Below are 19,374 nucleotides of genomic sequence, written 5' to 3'. Positions count from 1 at the left end.
CTGGCTAACATTCACAATCCTGCCTGTATGTGAAGCAAGTTAATATTCACAAGATATAACTAGAAATGTGGCTCTGGCTAGCATTCACAATCCTGCCTGTATGTGAAGCAAGTTAATATCCACAAGATATAACTAAAAGTGTGGCTCTGGCTAACATTCACAATCCTGCCTGAATGTGAAGCAAGTTAATATTCACAAGATATAACTAGAAATGTGGCTCTGGCTAACATTCACAATCCTGCCTGTATGTGAAGCAAGTTAATATTCACAAGATATAACTAGAAATGTGGCTCTGGCTAACATTCACAATCCTGCCTGTATGGGAAGCAAGTTGATATTCACAAGATATAACTAAAAGTGTGGCACTGGCTAACATTCACAATCCTGCCTGTATGTGAAGCAAGTTAATATTCACAAAATATAACTAGAAATGTGGCTCTGGCTAACATTCACAATTCTGCCTGTATGTGAAGCAAGTTAATATTCACAAGATATAACTAGAAATGTGGCACTGGCTAACATTCACAATCCTCTCTGGATGTGAAGCAAGTTAATATTCACAAGATATAACTAAAAGTGTGGTACTGGCTAACATTCACAATCCTATCTAGATGTGACTCAAGCTAATATTCACAAGACATAAATAGAATGTGGCACTGGCTAACGGTCCTAGCTAATATTCAAGCTAATATTCATAGTTAGAAATACATGTGGCACTGGCTAACATTCACAATCCTGTCTAGATGCAACATGGGCTAATATTCTCAAGATATACCTAAAAAGTGGCAATGGCTAGAAATCACAATCCTGTCTAGATGCAACGCAGGCTAATACTCGCAGGATATGACTAAAATGTGGCACTGGCTGACATTCACAGCCCTGTCTAGTTGTTAAGTTGCTTAGCATTAACATCCTGGTCTGATATGTTTTGGGGGTGAGTAGAGTGGCAGGGTGTTAGGGAGAATTCTCTGTTAAGGCTAATTTCCCAAACCTACTGAGTCCCCCAGCAGCTTTGCTGGATTTCTGGGGTTTATTTTATTCTCCTGCTAAGAGTGGGACTCTTTTTCTCCCACTCTTAGACATGATTTGAGGTGTTCCTTTGACTTTGTATGTGTTTTCTGGGCTATGGGGTCCTTTACCCCATAGGGCTTCATGAGTTTTTGGTATGTGGGTTACACAGCACCCTCCGTGCAGTAACCCAGGGGTGTCATAGCGACCCCCAAAAATAGACTCCATACCCTGGGACTGACTACTGTCTCGCAGGGCATGTAAAGTCACCATTGGCTTTAGTAGTCTCAAATTGTGAACAGAACCAGTACAACCCATCAAATTGTGGACATACTGATCGGGGCAATTCGATTGCCCCGGGGTCTGTTGTTCGAGGGGGCACTGTCCAGTCCCCCTCGACCGAGTTTTGGCTGGTGGCAGTGGATACTACTTTTTATATTCGACCGCAAATATATTCCTATGGGATTTTCCCATTGTTCGAGGCTACCACTTTTTAAAATAGCCTCGAACATACCGCCGGTTTATTAAATTAATATAAACTCACCGGTTGGTATTTTTTGCCGAAACTCGGTTCCAAAATGGCGTTTGTGTTCGCTTCTGTGACTCCAACCCAAGTCGAGCCCTTTGTTCCACTTTTTGGTGGGCTTCTCCACAGAAGCCTCCAAAAGTGGTTCCACTCTGTCTGGGTACCACAGGGGGTATGGGAGGGGGTTTAGGCATCCTGGACTGAGTTGCCTCGGCAACTCAAGTCGCACTCTGGTGTGATTGGCCCAAGTGGTGAGCCTCCCGGCTCAACACTTAGCATGTTTGAGTGACAGCTAGGCTGAATGAATGTGGGTTTTCTGCATAAAAGCAGGGCTTTGGGGACTGGAACTTCAGAAGTCGCCACAGGACCTAAAGAATCCGAGGAGGGAGAAGCCGAGCCGACCTGCAATGACGACACCACCGGTGAAGCCCTGCTGAACCGTCTCACCACTTTTCCCGACGACAGAGGAGATCTCCAGCCCGGAGAGTCTTCTTCCTTTGACTGGTGGGGATAACCAGTTTGCCCGTATTTTCGCCTTCCTGGACCATCTCGTGGCCGCCTTGCCTGTGCCAAGCACCCCGGCAACCGGAATACCACGGTTTACCACTACCGCGAAGAAAAGGGTAGTACCTTGTAACCGGAAAACTCTGCGGCTGGTTTCTTCCCTGGCAGTGCAACGACCTTCATCTTTCCTCCACGTCGAGACCTCCTCTTCCTCTGGACGAAACACCGACTTGCACCCGCTGCCAGGAACAACTGCCCCCGCTGGAGCATTCTTCCCACTTTCAGTTACTGTGTCCCGCCTGGCTTCCCTTGCGACAGATCGTTCGGGGTGACAGTAAATCCTCGACTTTCTAACCTGGGTTAGCCTGGGGCTTGTTAACTAACTTTTCCTGACTTGATCTCAATCTTTTGTGAACTATCTACAAAGACTCTTTGGGCATAACCCCACTGTGTGATCCTGGACACATTTCGCTTGCTCTCTCTAAGAGTGGGTCTGGCATTTGAACTCCCTTGCTCTCCAGTAGACTTTGCCTAACCTGCCTCACTGTGGTTCTTTGAAAAGTATTGAAATTGTGTGTTTTCATAACTCTGCCTTTTTCCTCCCTTTTTATACAATTTATTAGAGTGCCATCTTATGTTAAGCGCTCACCTCTGTCTGAAAATAAGTGGTGTTTCTCACTAAGACTTGTCTAATAAGTAATTAGGGTTGTATATATATAATAGTGACTGTGTGTTGAATTTACTTACCTCCTTTTTGTGCTAGTGTAATTTACAAGTGTGTCTTTAAATAAATAATGATATACTTTTACACCAAAGCTCTGGTCAGTGTTTGCTTGTGCTACTGTATCTCTGTACCTATTGTGAATACTCTATATACTGCCTAACTCATCTTGAGAGAAGTCTGACTGCTCAGCCACAGCTACCAGGTAAATCTGGGTGGTACAGACTGCTACCAATTGGGTTTACTGCCAACCACCTGTAGTCCTAAATCTTTTGCAGTGGTCCCTAAGGGAACTGCACAGGTTTCTGCCTAACACAGGGCTTCCAGAGTACAGTGATGGCTGTACTCCCCACCCGTGCCACACCTTCCTTGGTAGTCACTGCTGGTTGATGGCTGGCCACTGGCTTCCTCTGCTGACACCTGCAGACACTTTCTGGAGCTGCCAATGTAGGAGACGCCTTGTGCGTTGGGGCCCTTAGCCTTTGGGGCTGCCGGGGCAGAGGGTTGCCCTGGGAGGGTGGGTTAAGAGCAGCATTTGGACCAGTCATGGGAGAGGGGCGGCAGGGAGGAAGGAAACAAGTCCAGACCAGGAAGCAGGAGAAAGAGGGTGAACCCACTGCACATTTAAAATCAAATATAAGCCAGAAGCATGTGGAATCCAATCTGGAGCCCAAGCTGCCCCCCACTCACCTTCAATCCTACCAGCAAAGTGCCAGAATCTTTGCCGTGTGGGCCTAGAGCCACACAAGACAAACAGTTTGCAGATGGGCCAATCAGGGTAGGTGGGGCGGGAGGGAGGAGGGGAACAGGCCCAAACCAGGAAGTGGAGGAAAGAGGGTGAATCCACTGCGCAAACAGCGCATTTAAAATCAAATATAAGCCAGAAACATGTGTAATCCAATCTGGAGCCCAAGTTGCCCCCCACTCACCTTCAGTTCTACCAGCAAAGCTGTGTGGGCCTAGAGCCACACAGGACAAACAGCTCGCAGATGTGCCAATCAGGGGAGGGGCAGGGGGCAGGAGGGAGGGGGGAAACAAGCCCAGACTAGGAAGCGGGAGAAAGAGGGTGAATCCACTGAAATATTGGGTGAATCCACTCAAATATAAGCCAGAAACATGTGGAATCCAATCCGGATCCCAAGCTGCCCCCCACTCACCTTCAATCCTACCAGCAAAGTGCTGGAATCTTTGTCAACTCTGTATGTGAATTGTGAAGTGTTGAAATTGTAAAAGTTCTTGTTAGAACTATATACAATAAATAAATACATTCTAAATGATCACAAGTGAGTTATTTTCATCGCCTGCCTTCCTAAAAGATGCAATGGGGTTTGTGCTGGCTCTCTCAGCATGTCAAAATGTTATCTTATAAAACTGTATCTTAATAGGCCGTACAATTCGTTTTGTTTTAAAACTGCATTACTAGTGTGTGGGACACAGTTATTTAAAAATGCTTTTGTCCTTAACCATTCTCAGTGCTGTAGTTTGCGTTCCATACTCAGTTTTCTTTCCCATCTACTTATATCTCCTGTGCTTCCGAGTACATCTAAGCTTTTTCCCAGCAGCTTGTACTTTGCTTCTCGTGTAGTCTGCATTATCTGTAGTACTTATACTTCGTCTGCTCATGGCACCCTTTTTCCTTTCTGCTCTTCAAACCTGGTCACAGAGAGTTCTTACTCCTTTTTAATTATATTAATCACTGGCATCAGCCTCTTCTTGCTCTTGGCATCAGTTGTGCTCTGCTTACCCGCACCTGTAGTGTCTTTTCTGGGCCCCACTGGCTCCTTCACCTTTCTTGATGGCCTTCTTACCCTGTTAACAAGTGGGATCCTTGTCCAATGCTATTTCCTACTCGAGGGTGGATGGATGATCTTCTGGGGGTGGTAGTTATCATTATTATGGTATTTATGATTATTATGGTATTTATTGAGTACAGACCAACCTTCGAGAAGCATCGGAGCGCTTTACAGAGGTATACAACAGTACAGATGCACAACAGAGTGCTTTTCAGAGGGATTCAGAACATATACACCGGGGGGGTAGGATACACAGGGGGGGGCACAGAGGATGGGTACAGCTGTACCGGGTGGCAGGAAGGAGAGTGGGTGGGCGGCATCGAGGGAGAAAGGTTGCGCGAGGGATGACGTTTTGGCCTAGGTGTTGAGAAGGAGGTGGGAATTCTTGAAGAGGTGGGTCTTGAGTTATTTTCTGAATTGTAGGAACATGGGGCGAGTCTGATGCTGACAGGGAGGAGGTTCTATAGTCTTGAGGCGTAGGCATAGGAGGCTTGTTTTCTGGTCCTTTCCTTTTTGCAGCGGTGGATGTCCAGTCTGCATGTGTCCTGGTTCTAGTGGTGCGTTGTCCACCAGAGATGCTGAGTTTCTCTGCGAGGTAGTTGGGTGACTTGAGGGCCGACTGCCTTATAGTCGATGCAGCAAGCCTTGAAGGTGATTTTTGCGTGCAGTGTGAGCCAGTGAAGGGCGATGAGAGCCAGGGTGATGTGGTCGTATCTGCGTAGACCAATGATGAGGCATGCAGCCGCGTGTAGGACACTTCTCAGGGGCACAAGTGAGGACAACGGGAAGCCTTCGAGGAGTGCATTGCACTTATCCAGGTGGGATAGGACCACTGCTTGAACAGTGGATCTAAAGCAGTCCGGAGGGAGGAGGGCTTGACTTTCCTCAGGAGGGAGAGCTGATACCGAGCTGTCTGAGTTTTCTTAGCTATGTGTGTCTTGAAGGGGAGGTGTTAAACGATGTGGCACCCGAGGGACCTGGCGCAGGAGGTGTGCTTGGGTGTGAAGGCCTCAGAGTTCATGGCTGATAGCCAGGTTTGTATGTCTAGGTGTTCGGTATTGTTGGTGAGGCGTCTTAGGTGACTTCAACCTTGGCCTGAACGAACCTTCTGTTTAGGCCAGTGACTACAACAGAAACTATTAACATCATTAAAGGACTAAAACCATCTAGATGTAAAGGTGATACTTGCCCTGCCACACTGATAACAGAATGCACACATGAATTAGCTCCTTTCATCACTGCCGTCATCAACAGTTCATTCCCCTCCAGTTCCTTACCCGACGACTTAAAAGAAGCTTGGGTAATACCTTTGCTATAAAAAAAAACACACTTGACCCTAACATCCCAACCAATTTTCGACCTACCACTACAGTACCCTTCTTATTAAAAATCCTAAACCGTGCAGTTTACCTGCAGATCCAACAATTCCTGGAAATTAACAAACTATTAGAACTGAAACAGTCGGGGTTTAGATCTGGCCATGGTACAGAGACAGCATTATTGGATCTTAAAATACAGATGGACCAATTCAAAGACAGAGGAGACCTCTGCATCCTTCTTCTACTAGACCTCTCGGAGGCATTTGACCTTGTCAACCACAAGATTTTATGCCACTACCCCGAAACACTGCAGTCCACTTTTCACCAGAAGCCATCAAATGGATCGAATCCTTTCTTTACAACTGCACCATGAGGGTGTTCTTAACCTCAGCAGCAGCTTCCCCAACCCCTGTAACATGTGGCGTTCCACACGGTTCATGCTTATCACCAACATTGTACAACGCTTTCACGAAACTCTTATTTGACAAACTAGATAATTCAGGCATCACATATACTAATTACGCGGATGATACGCAAATACTTATCCATATAACAGGATGCCATGACACCGACACCTACAACCTCAACAAAATATACCTTGCCATCCAGGTCTTGATGGTCCAAAATGAATTATGCCTTAATGATGATAAAAAAAGAGCACATCCTAATAGGAAATAAAACTAAACTAGGTAACTTGCCCAAACAACACCACTCCTTCAATTTTGATGGCAACAAGATCCATGTCGCCAAATAAATAAAAACACTGGGGGTCTCCATAGACTCATCGCTCTCCCTCACCAGACAGATCAATTCCATTGTCTCATCCGCAGCCTACACGTCCAAACTTATCAGATTGAGCAGGCCCTTCCTCTCAACTGACAATAGTATCACGCTAGCAAGAGCCTTGATCCTCTCTAGGATAGATTATTGCAACCCATTATTCGCAGGCACCAGCACGTGGAACATCAATAAACTTCAAGTAGTTCAAAACAATGCTATTAGAGCAGCATTGAACATACCTAAGAATAAACACATCTCATCCACCAGACGACTCATACATTTGTTTCCTGTCCATGACAGGATCAAATTTAAAATCCTCACTTTTACCCACAAATACCTTGCCAACAAGGCACCGGCCTATCTCAGTAACAAAATCACAAGAGCCCCATCCAACAGACCTATTCGCTCCTCCTACGCCAACCGCATCACCATCCCAAGATTTAAGAGAGTAAAGGCAGGTGGGTTCAGTTTCCCGGTAGTTGCAGCCAACCTTTGGAACTCCCTACCACCACACCTAAGAAACGACCCATCCTTGTGGTCATTCCGAACAAGTCTTAAAGCTAGACTAATTAGCCTAAACTCAAACCAGCGATAGACAAACTTGCCCCAGTATGTATTCTTCATGTACATATACTGCAACTGAACTGCCTGTACACCTGTCTGCACCTGTCATATGAATGTAACTGTATTTAAGCAACATGTATCATGTAACTTCTACGTTGTACTAGTAACACACTGTAACCATCCTCTTAAGTATGTGCGCCTTGATGCCTCTGGGCTAAGCACGCCTTATAAATGTCAATTAAATAAATAAATAAAATAGGTGTAGGTATTCGGTCTTGGAGGGGTTGAGCTTCAAGTATGCCCTGGACAACTAAGACTGGATCAGCGAGAACCAGGTTTTGAGCCTATGAATGTCCTTGATGGAGTCGATCTTGCAGTATAGCTGTATGTCGTCGGCGTATTGGTGGATGTGGATGTTGTGTGTGGCTAGGAGGGTTCCCAACGGCTCCATGTATAGTTGTAGGACAGGATACCCCCCACAGCAGCTTATCCCACCCTCGTCGCCAATTAATGTTGTATTCAGGGATGCATGCAGTGATGACTCGCAGACGTTATCTTCAATGTAAGGCTGTGTATTGGTTACAGCAAACATATATGTAGTCATTGTAACTAGTCTGTATCAATAGCCACTAAGACAATAGTCATCAATCCTTTCCCTTGTCAGGTCTCTCTCTTAACTGTTTGCATGGAACACTCATCCGGCCAGTAAATGGGAGTTCCATGATGCATGAGCCTACTTGCTCAAACAGGGAAATGCAGAATACAACAAAAACACAGTACACTGTATTACCACCCTGTCCTTGCCACATCTCAGAAGTAACATCAATGTTAAGGTAAAAAGATAATAGGATACAATTTCCCTGGAACACTGCACTGAACGTCACTTGTGTTACAATGTAAAACAAAAGGAGAACGTAAATGGGAGAAACTCACCTGCACTGGCATCCCTAGGGTCTGACCAGAGACCCCACAACATGTGAGTTGGACTGGTGAGTAAGGCTAAAAGGACCTCACTCGCCCCAAAAGCAGCCAGAATTCCAAGTCCTTAATAGATATGCTGGGGCTCTATTGAAATCAATGGAGGTCATGTTTTGAAAAAGTGACATTTTCCCTAACACTGGCATTTCCTCATAACTGACTTATATGGACCCTTGTGAATCAAAAGAGGGGGCTTGTGATCAGTCAGCACAACCCCTATATATTAAATACAATCAGTTTGGAGGCAATAAAATACATTTGTAGTTGTTCAGCGCCAGCTATATTTTATAGCTTGTGCACTAGAATTAAATACTCATTGAACATGCTGAACCGAGAAAACTTTTCAAAGTACATTCCCAAAAATGATTTCCCTTAAAAATACTGTAGCAGTAGAACAACACCTCAATAATACTGTGCCTGTAAGAGTAATGTCCAAACATTCTGTTTCACAGTGAATTATGTCCCTCAATACATATTGCATTGCAGATAAGCAGTTTGGTAAATACTCTGCAGCTTTCAGTAGATGTTGGCCTATGCATAGCATGTGAATCGAAGCAGATACAAGCACCAGAAATACGATTACGGTGAGTAATGTATTCCTATCGTACTAAGGCTGTTTAGGTATAGGCGATATAATGCAATCAAGTCAACCATTTGAGAGAAAAGGGAAAAGGGGAAATCCAGAGGATAAAACGGAATGAACAGCGTTAAGTCAGGTCAGTTAGTGAAGAATATCCAAACGTGCTCAACCAACTCATAAGCAACCTTCTGCCATTCCCTGCATGGCTCAGCTGTGAGAAAGGTAGCAGGTCTCTTTAATGTCCAGTTATTGGGTTTAAAATGCACATTCTCTTGCAGGTCCTTATTCTTTCTCTCACAAGGCTAACTAAATCATCTGCATGAGGTAATGCATGTTCCCATATTGCTGTATGTTGACAGCTGATGCCATCTGCATGGGCGCCATCTCCCTTGTCTGTTTTCAGTTGAGAAAGGGTGCACCTGCCAGAAAAGAGTCCTGTATCCTTTGCAGTACTGAATTGTTCTGCTCCAATCTCAATTATTGAAATCTTTAAGAGCTTAAACTGGAGACTAACTTCTGCTGTCCCCAACAAATGGGCATGATTTCTCATCGCCATCATGATAGTGTGATGAGTTGTAAATGTGTGCCGAGTAAGCAGGGCCAATTATCTAATGTACTTATTCCTGAAAGTTTATGGGCCTCATTACACGGAAGGCGGTAATGGTTAACGGCCACCGTTAATGGTAACGGTGACCGTTAACCATTAACGCCTTACTACGAGGTCCCTTAGCGGGTTGGTGCTTTAACGCCTGCTTTTTGCAGGCGTTAAAAACCAACCCGCTAAGGGACCTCGGAGCTAATTACGGCACCGCAAAATTGCGGTGCCGTAATTAGCGCCTTCCCCATTTCCATAGAGCCCTATGGGGCAGAAACGGGAATGGGGAAGGGCAATGGCGGAAGGGGGATTTACCGCCCCTCCAACCTTGGAATGGGGCGGTAAATCCCCTTTCCGCCAAGGCGGTGCCGGTATTTTACCGGCATGAGCCATGGCGCTAATAGCGCCATGGCTCACCGCCTTCCGTGTAATGAGGCCCTATGAAACCCCTACAGAAGACATTTGTTATATTGGTGTTGAAAATGGTCCACTAGCTACATAATCATAAAAGTGAGAATGGACTGGGAACAAAAACTATTGTTCTAAAGAAATGTTTGTGAACTTGGTAAATAAAGTAATCCACGTTAATTGTCGTTATTTTTTGATGCTTTCATGTTGAACCCTTCCATAAATCACGGCACTCTATTGCTTTAAAGAGTTTATTACAAGCACTCCTTGTGCTAATCAAAAGCCAACATTTTTTATTTTGAACAGAAATAAGGAACGAAAAAGAAGCTCATGAAAGAGAGGCTGCAAACCTGCGCCTAAAAGAACAATTACTTGAAACAATACTACCAACGCTCAACAAATCAAACTCAAGTGCAGTTTTGGATGCGACTGCTGAAAACGCAATTCATGGATATCCTGAATAACTATGAGGCACTCCAAAACGTTTTATCACCATAGGAACCAACACACTGTATCAGGAAGGATTCTGTTTTTAACCACTGTAATGTTGTACCTTGCTGCCTTTTTATCATATGTAAACGAGACCAGTGCTTTTTGCTGGTCTCCAGGTCCATTTTATTTCAAAAAGTGATGCACATATGCAGATGAATTATACATTTAGAGGGAAGGATATAATGAGCAGTAGCACTTAATATGATGGTTATCACTGCCTGGCAGCCAATCAGAATGTAGTCCCTATCAGCCAGTATTGCCTGCATTCCAAACACTTTCATATGTTTATTTTCTGTTTGGCTGCGGTAGCTTCCAGAATTAAAAGACAAAGGGAGAAGTGTTTTGGAACTTGTATCAACTTCATGATTGTTCCTCTTCTCATAAATCTGTTGGCGCCAACAAAAGATGTTTCCTTTCCCCAGTTAGTACCAGGGCTTTAAGCTACAGCTTTGGTGGCACACAGCCTCTACCTAAGCCCTACGATTTGCTTACTGGCTGAACATAAGTTGCCACTACTTAGTATAGGGACCACTAAGTAAGTCCTGCCTCTTTGGCCTTTATTCTGAAGGGATATCTATGTAATAGGAAGCCGAATCAGTAAGGGACGCAAATGTGATGTTTTGCCGCATTTACTCTATGCATAGTTGACATGGAGCATGCTTATTTTCACATTCTAGCAAGGAACAATAGCACAAAGCATTTCTCATGGTTGCAGAAGGAGACTGAAAAGAAGCTATTATTAGCTCTTTCTTTTGCTGTGAAGTGCGCCAGTCTAGAGTCAAATGCCTTATTGCGTCCAAATCAATGGGGATTGACATCTGCTTTTACTCGGATGAATTGTTGATAAAAAAAACAACTTTCCAGATCATTTGAATTGGCTCACACCTTAAAATGGGGAAGTCGGCCTTGTTTCCATCAACCACAGTCCAGTTTCTTTGAGCTGTGTTGAAGCATGTCAGCATAACTCAATTCTGCTGGAACACTAGCCAAGATGTTCTAAAATTGCTGCTATTAATTATCAGAATAGTGACAATGAGTTATGAATTTAGTTTGCTTCAACCGAGGATCGCTTCAGTGAATGTCACTGGTTCTTCAAGGATAAGATCAAACACCTCTGCTTTAGATTAGCTCAGTGTTTATACTGCCTCCTGGCCTCAACACTAAAGCAACTCTTGGAATGGATAAGTGTATCCCTGTCCTCAATGCCAATCTCTTCACACTGACTGCTCACACTGACTGCTCGGTTTGCATTGAATGACCTGCGATTTAGACCTCTGTTCATCCGTTCTCCTTAAAGAGGCCATTATAACAGGAACCCTGGTTAGTAGAGATCATCAACATGCCTCTTTATGAGGATGCTTTTAACATATCCCCAATATTCCTCTATCAGGAAACATTTTGGCAAGGTTGTGTTTACCGAGCTTGAAACGTGCCTGGTAGAGGCTGGACTCTTTGAAATCCTGAAACTCTGCTTTAGAGGTGGTCCTGTCAGCGTGGCAGATGATTTTGCAAATTGCCATGGACAGGGGCTGTATTTCAATTCTTTTAATTTTGTAGCCTTCAGCGGTCCCTGGTACTATTAACCATGATATGTTGTTGGGCCACTGCAAGGAGGCTGGAATTGGAGAAACCATTCTAGTGAACTTCGGTCATGTGACCCATGAGCAGGTTTTGTCGCCCACCCATGGGATTCCACAGAGTTTGACCTTCATCCCTCAATTGGTCAAGGTTTTTGTCAGACCACTGGGTGACAACATTCACAGGCTCATGTGCACTGTCATCAGTAATTGATGACACCCAGATCTAAATGGTTTTCCATGTATGCCCTGACATTTCTCCTAGAATCCCTGATAACACACTTGACCAAATGTACAATTTAGATAGTGGCAAATTTAGTAACATTTAAACAAGACAATACGATATGATTGTGGCCTCAGAGAGCTGAATGAGACTAAATTGGAGAAAGTTTAAGATGACATTGATATAATAGCATTCTATACATCTCCTCTCATGCCCCAGAGCCGTTAGTTGAGTGTGCAACATTGGCTTCATGTTTCATCACATTCTTAACATGTGCACAAGATTGAGTCAGATTGCATCATCTTCAGACCTAGAATCTCACTGGTCCACTCTTTAGTTTCAAGTGTTTTGACTAAAGGCTGCTATATGCAAAGCTGCCCATATGCTTGACACAAACTGCAGCAGCCCACTGCTGCTGTTGGACCTCTAAGTTGTTTATGCTTTGATCATATCACCCGCCCATCCTGCGTAATGTGCACTGGCTTCCAGTAGTTTTCACGGTGAAGTACAAACTGGCTATTATGACCGTTAGATCTTTTCAGAGCCAACGACCATGCTATCTGCAGACAAATTCGTTAAGCTAAAGTGTAACCATGCATAAAACCGAATATCAACTGAGAAGATTCAACTCTGGGGGCTGTGCTGTCTTGGGTGTTATTCCATATGTCTGAAATGCTCTGACCCCTACTTTAAGAAGCAAGTTGATACCGTCTCTCATTCAGACCTGCTGTAAGACCATGTTTTTCTTATTGGCCTTCTCTTTCTAAATACTGTTTTTAAAAGATGCTCTGTTTTTATTTTCATCATGTACATTGATTCAAACCCCAAATGGCTGGGGTCTTTTAACATCATAAACATCGAATGACTAATTAAAGCAATGCACAATTTAAACAATATTCACTTACAATATACAACCAGGCATAGTTGAATGGTTCAAATGTACTGAAGGTTTGATAGCTTTTGTTAGAAAAGTCCCACAGTTCGTGTTTCTTCCAATAATATCCAGAGAGTTAGAAAATAGGTCATACATGCTGATTTTCTCTTCAGTATCCTCAACTTACAAACTGATAGGTATGCTGCAGAATTGTCCACCCAGAATAGTTATGAAAAATCTAAAACAGTTTTTAATTTACTGCGCTTAAATCCATGGACTATATACATAGGTATAAAGAGCTTTTGTTACTAGAGTCAGTGTTTTACTGCAGGATCAAGGTTTTAATGACCTCAAAAATGCACAGAACAAAATATTCATGGAAATGTATAGGTGAAAAATTCAGGAAAAATACCAAAGGTTTTGAAAGAGTTGAAAGAGAATGTCCTGGCAAATGCATTGCAAAGTTAGAAATGCTTCCTTACCCCCTTCAACATCTCAGAAATATCACTGTTTAAATAGGTTCCACTCTAAACCTTTTTGCCGAAAATAACATTTCGAAGAAACTACAGGTATATCAGTGATTCGATTTCTCTGAGAACCCTCAAAGGCTGAATCTGGATGATGTTGCAAATGTGTTTGGTTAACATTTAAGACAGGGCATCCCTGCCACTCCTTTTCATTTTTCCGCAAGCAAGTTGCACCGTACATTTCAGAGTGTGCTAGGAAAAATAAAGCTTATTTCAGATATGATTCTCAAAAGGAAAACATTCTCTTGGACTAAATTAGAAGTGTCTGGTTGTTGTGCTGCTGAAATTGTTTCTAAAGATATTTTTGAACTATTAACTAACCTGGTCCAAACGGAATTGGGTATTCCAGGTTCATAGACCAGATGTACCTCTGCTGCCTCAAAGCTGGCATTTAAGGAACTGTTTCATTGGCACACTTTCCTGCAAACTCTACTCATCCTCCTGATTGAAATTGATGAAAACATTAATTTCTTCATTTGTGCATATATCAAATTGCAGTTTGGCTATCTGTACAGTCCTAAAGAATTTGATCATGGAGCCGCTAATTAGATTCTGGAGTTGAAGAGTTGTTTTAAATCTGCACATTTTGAGATGCTTGTACCTGCTATTCTAGCGGTCACACGCGATATGTTGATATGTCCTTTTATTGAGCTATTTATATTGTCTGTGCTATTTTGCAATTCAGCAAGATAAAACTCAGATTCCAGAAGCTGTAATACATAGGGTGTTTGTCAGAACGAGTTATCCAGCTATTGATAAATGTGGATACTATTCATTAAAAAAACAAATGGGCGTCCTGGGAGCCCCTCTGCCGGACATTAGTCCCAGATCCGAGAACCTTACCCAGACTCTTAAACTCATTATCTTTCACAGAGGAGAAATATCCAAAGCTTATCAGTCTTTGTCCGGCCCTGCGGCAGTCCAGCACCGAAATGCTAAGCAATTCTCCTCTGAACAAGAATACCAACAGCAACCCCAAACACGTGTGTCAGTCTGGTTGGACCTCATTAGTAGGGTGGAGCTGTGCCTCTCTAAGAATAGTGAGCAAGGGGTCCCCCTCTGGATTCTACTAGTAACTTATGGTGAGACCCAAAGTTACTTAAATTATGCAAAAAACAAGGATAGTCCTGGGAGGCCCTCTGCTGGACATCTGGCTAAGACTCTCAAAACCGAGACTAATGGCCATTAAAGGGACTCCCAGGACCCCTCCTTGATTTTGGATACTATTCAGGAATATATGAGGTGCAACAGCTGCCATCTGCTTTGTCAGTGACACACTTACGATAAACAGTAGGAGTTTGTTCTGGTAATGCCTTCCCACAATGTAGGTAAGCATCCTTCAGGTCTGACCGAATATGAGCAGGCACAGTCAACTCGAATTTTTCTACGGATGAGGGAGAATGAGTCCCAAACCATCCTCTGGCTTGACTGCTTCTTTTTCACGACGCCAAACAGCCTGGAATGAACACCAAACCCCTCTTCAAGGGGAAAGACTCCCTCTAAGGTTCTCGCCCTGAGCAGCTTGCTAATCACCTGAAAGAGATGTCGGGGAAGTGGGATTAGGGGTAAGGAATAGTGGGACGGGCTCAGTGTTTCATCCATCCAAGATATACAAAATGTGTTCCATTGTGTTGGGTCATGGAGATGTAGTATTGCACAAAATCATTTGTAACTGCTACCCAAATGAATTGCGCTGCCTTGCTTTATCTCGCGAAAAATGAAATGCCAAGTTAGCCTTTATGGGGTCTGCTATTTGAATAAGCAGTTATATAGGGAAGAATTAACAAACCTGCACTTTGGAAGTAGGAGGAGTTGTAAAAACTGGCATGCAAGTTATTTTCTGTGCTTCATTATTATTCTTTGCTTGTCAGGGTTGTTCAGTTGAAAATCTAGCGAGAAACAGACTTGCAAAGACACTTGTGCAATGGCTCTGCTCACGTCTGGCGCAAGCGCCTCCTAGAACTTGAAAGAATAGAAGCGCTATTCTCAAACAATCCTATTCTTCTGAAATTGCAATCCTTTCCATATGGTAGTTGCAAGCAGTCATTCACATTTGCTGAAAAAAGGAAAACGGTTTATCCCACCATTTCAGATTATATCAGAGACATGAAAAGTAATTAATGCCTTTCACGGGATAAAAAGAAACTGAGCACCACTCTGCTCTGTTGGGAGTAGTGCCTGTGTGTTTTAAATGAGAAACAGTGAGCACTTTGTACATCACATAGAAAGCATACAAGTGAATGTGTTGTGTTATATCTGTTTCATGTTCGTTTTTCAGTTTATGGTGGTTGCTGCTCCCAGAAGAATAGTTTCATGCATGCTGTCCTAGCCCTAGCATGGTTCTTCTCTAGGAGTGGGTATCTCATCCATTTTAGCTTCTACTATAAGTCAGTGATGTTTCCAGCCTCTGTACACAGGGGAAGTAAGGCATAGATAGCTGTTGGCCCCTAGCTGGCCATATCAGGAGCTACCTCTCTGACCATGCCCTACCGATCGCAGAAGACTGAGTTAGTTTCTCTCTGTCATCCTACAAACAAAATTGCTCGTCTGTGCATCAGATAAATATGACTGCTAGTCAACATTCACCAGGCAATCCAGGCTTTCACTGTTACAACATCTGTCCTGTGCCACATGCTCTGGAGTGGTCAGGACTTGACATGAGGTGTTCAATAGACTAATGCACAGGTTAGGAGGGAGAACACTCTATTTTGGTTCCTGCAGAATATCCACATTTTTTATCTGACTTCTAGCTCATTCAAGGAGTTCTAATAAACCTAATCATTTACAATGATGCACACCGCAAATCACATATAAAATAAGTGTTGTCATTGTTATTATGCATCTTAATGCAAAATGATTTTATAGACTTTAAAAGTCTCTGCAGTGGGAGCTCAGTGTAATTATATGACATATCAACAGGAATCTGTTTCCAAACTTGGATTTTGCTTCCACCAGCCATTGTGATTCAGTACAAAATACTCAAAGTGAGCTAAGACAGCCTGAATCACCTGCAAAGCAGTTGCAACTAAAACACCTCTAACTTTCTGAGAAATTGATTTTCGCAAGAGAAAGAACACACAGGAAACAGGGCTTTTCCTGCTACACAACCTGTCTCTGGAACAAGTTACTAATGCAGATAAGACTGTCCCCATCCATTCTCCATTTCAGGAGGACTTGAAGAAACTACTCATCAAAGAAAGGCATGCTAATTGCTGATGGCTACACCCAGCCCTATTACTCCCCCATCTGGAGCTCCCCCATCTCGCCTGCTCCTCCCATCCTATACCCTCTACTTTGCTACCTCTGTGCCCAGCTTTTCACACCCTTGGTGAGTCCCTGTGTGTGGGTGTGAATGTGGGTGTAGGTGTCTGTGAATGAGATGCCTGCATGTGTTTCCTTAGCCAGAGTTGGTCTCCTCCTCATGAAAGTCATTTAAAGTGGCTCTGCAGGCCTATTATATTGTGTGGATATCATCAAAGTGATATCCAGGACAACGTTGGCATTTAATCATGAACCTGATACACTGTGACAATGCTGGTGTATATTTTAAGGTGCAGCATCATGAAAGTGATTTAACAGGCTAATGAAAGTAATTGGCACAGTTTCATGAAAGACAGTGGCAATGCTAGCATATATTGTGGGTGTATCTTCATAAAAGTGATATGGGACAATCCTGGCATGTGTTGTGGACATGGCATCAAAGTGATTTGCAATATGAATTAATGTATAGTTACCCACCATAGTGATTACTGTATTCCTAATCCACAGTCCCTTTTCCTCTATAGAATTGCCATTCATCCTCCTAATAACATCTTAGTTAATTAGTCTGACTGGTGAGGAGGAGAAATGTACTGGCGAGTGTTGCTGCGAGGCAGAGCCAGCATGTGTGTTGAGGCCACATCACTCCACACCTAGTTTAAATTTGAAAGGCATTCGCTGGCCAAAAGGCACCGGTCCTGTTCCCATGGGACAGATACCCAAGTAAAGAGGAATGGGGATTATAGACGATGAGTACGGTGGTCTCTACAGTGAGTAACGTTTTCTAATTCCTCCACCATTGAATTCTGGTTTTAACTCTCATGTCGGTAGAACCTTGGATTGTTCCTGTAGCATGCATTTATGTAACCAAGGATATGTTTGTTACTCGACTTTATGCTTCTCTTCTCCTTTGACCAATACAGAGGTCATTCCGAAACCTAAATCTAATCGCCAAAGTTCATGATAATTACTGGCCGTGTGCTTGAATCCAGCAAAAGCAGACTATTCTTGCAAGATATGTACAAAATTAATCTTTTACTTCACAAATATGTTGTTTTGGTATATATGGTTATTATTTTTTGGTATATAGGGTTATTTTCTGTTTTGTCTGTTCTTATACTCCCTTGAGAGGGACACATTTCATGTACTTTTGAAGCAAAACTCTGGGTTTTTCTTTTAGTTCCACAAGTAATGTTTTTTTTTAAAAATCTGCTTAAATTTAGTCCTTTCAATTGTCTCTGCCTTGGCATTTCACACACATTATCTCTGTTGCTGCCACTGCACTGTACTGTGAAAAATGAAATAAAAATGTTAAAGAAAATATGGTGATCTCTGTAACAAAACATGAAAACTCATCCTTTTCTACATGTACTTCATTAAAATAAACTGCAATCCTACTGAAGAATTCTTTCTTCGAGTCCAGTGTGGGTGTAGTGCTTTGATCTGCAAAATATATCTGTTTTTTTCCATCAAAACATTTTTTGTCTGAATTATTAAATATAGCGGTATTCATAGATAATAAGTGACAAATAGGACCTGTTACTAGTTTTCTTACACATATACAATTATGTTGACATATTCCACAAAAGAGAATTCAGACTCTTGAAGTCTCTTATAATTAAGGTCATTGTTTCTTGGACTCAGATTTTACAACGTGAACATGCCAGCATTCAGATGACGGAATACCTACAAGATACAGAAGAAAACTTAATAAGACTTCTAATCTTCAAGAGGCGAAGATAAACCAGCATGCCATTGACGTCGTCTTCGGAGTCTCTGCCACCACTTTGAGGGAAAAAACTTGAATTGCCAAGATTTAACATTTAGACGCTCCAACACAGTGGTCCCATTGAAAAACCAATAGGAAAAAAGATGATTAAGCTTTATTATATCCTCATTGCTGTTCTTTACCTCTCTCTATGTATTTATGAGGTACCAATCTCCAAGACATTAACCCTTTTTTCTAATTCTTTTTAGTCCACCGCTTCTCCTCCCCTCAGAAGGTATAATGCCTCAAGTATTATACAATCCCTTAGTTATTTTTTCCATATCTTCTGGATAGGGATGGGGGCGGGCAGCTGCGCTCCCTGCCTGCTTATATTCTTATTTGATCTCCCTACAGATGGGCTCTTTGGTGAAGCAACACTAAACTGAACATTCACCTCTGATCCTACTGGATGAGGATCTTTAGTAGGTATTTGGAAGACTCCCTGGGGTCCTGGTGGGCAAGGAGACCCAGTTTCGGAGCAAAAAGGCGCTTTTCAAGTACACCATTTCCATAAAGAGGGCAGGGTCATCAGTAATTAATGTATATAGAGCCAGAAGGATTGGAGGGCTCATTTCAGAAGACGAAAGTGGAAAAGGTAAGTGGTACCAGCTGGGCCAGGTGTTGGTAAGGGGGGCCCTGCAGTGCCTGATTTATTACATTAGCATGTTCCTGCCGCCTTATCTGCAAGATCAAGCAAAACACTGGCAGTTCAGTGGGGGTTGTGTAGCTCAAGTGGCATCAAAAACATACTGAAGGGCTTATGAGTGGTTTAATCAGGCAAATATGTTGATTTGGGAAGAATGATCGTGAGTGAAGCGGGAGGAATGAAAGCAACTTAAGCTATGCTTGTTATTTGATAGATATTAGTTTAGTGAGAGA

General features: G+C 43.0%; 1 protein-coding gene across 3 annotated transcripts in view; it reads left to right on the top strand.

Moving 5' to 3' along the window:
- The window catches only part of PHF11 (PHD finger protein 11), a 1,101,640-nt gene extending 1,083,516 nt beyond the window's left edge, over positions 1-18,124 (top strand). For all 3 annotated transcript variants that reach the window (XM_069639873.1, XM_069639871.1, XM_069639872.1), the window contains one exon: positions 10,083-18,124. In XM_069639873.1, coding sequence (XP_069495974.1) covers positions 10,083-10,240 — 158 coding nt within the window. In that variant the 3' untranslated portion in view covers positions 10,241-18,124. The remainder of the gene's footprint in view (positions 1-10,082) is intronic.
- Positions 18,125-19,374: the final 1,250 nt, after the last annotated feature.

Source organism: Ambystoma mexicanum, chromosome 7q (genome assembly GCF_040938575.1).
Source record: "Ambystoma mexicanum isolate Mex_15411 chromosome 7q, UKY_AmexF1_1, whole genome shotgun sequence".
NCBI classification, from domain to species: Eukaryota; Metazoa; Chordata; class Amphibia; order Caudata; family Ambystomatidae; genus Ambystoma; species Ambystoma mexicanum.
This window is presented reverse-complemented; position numbering and strand designations above follow the sequence as displayed.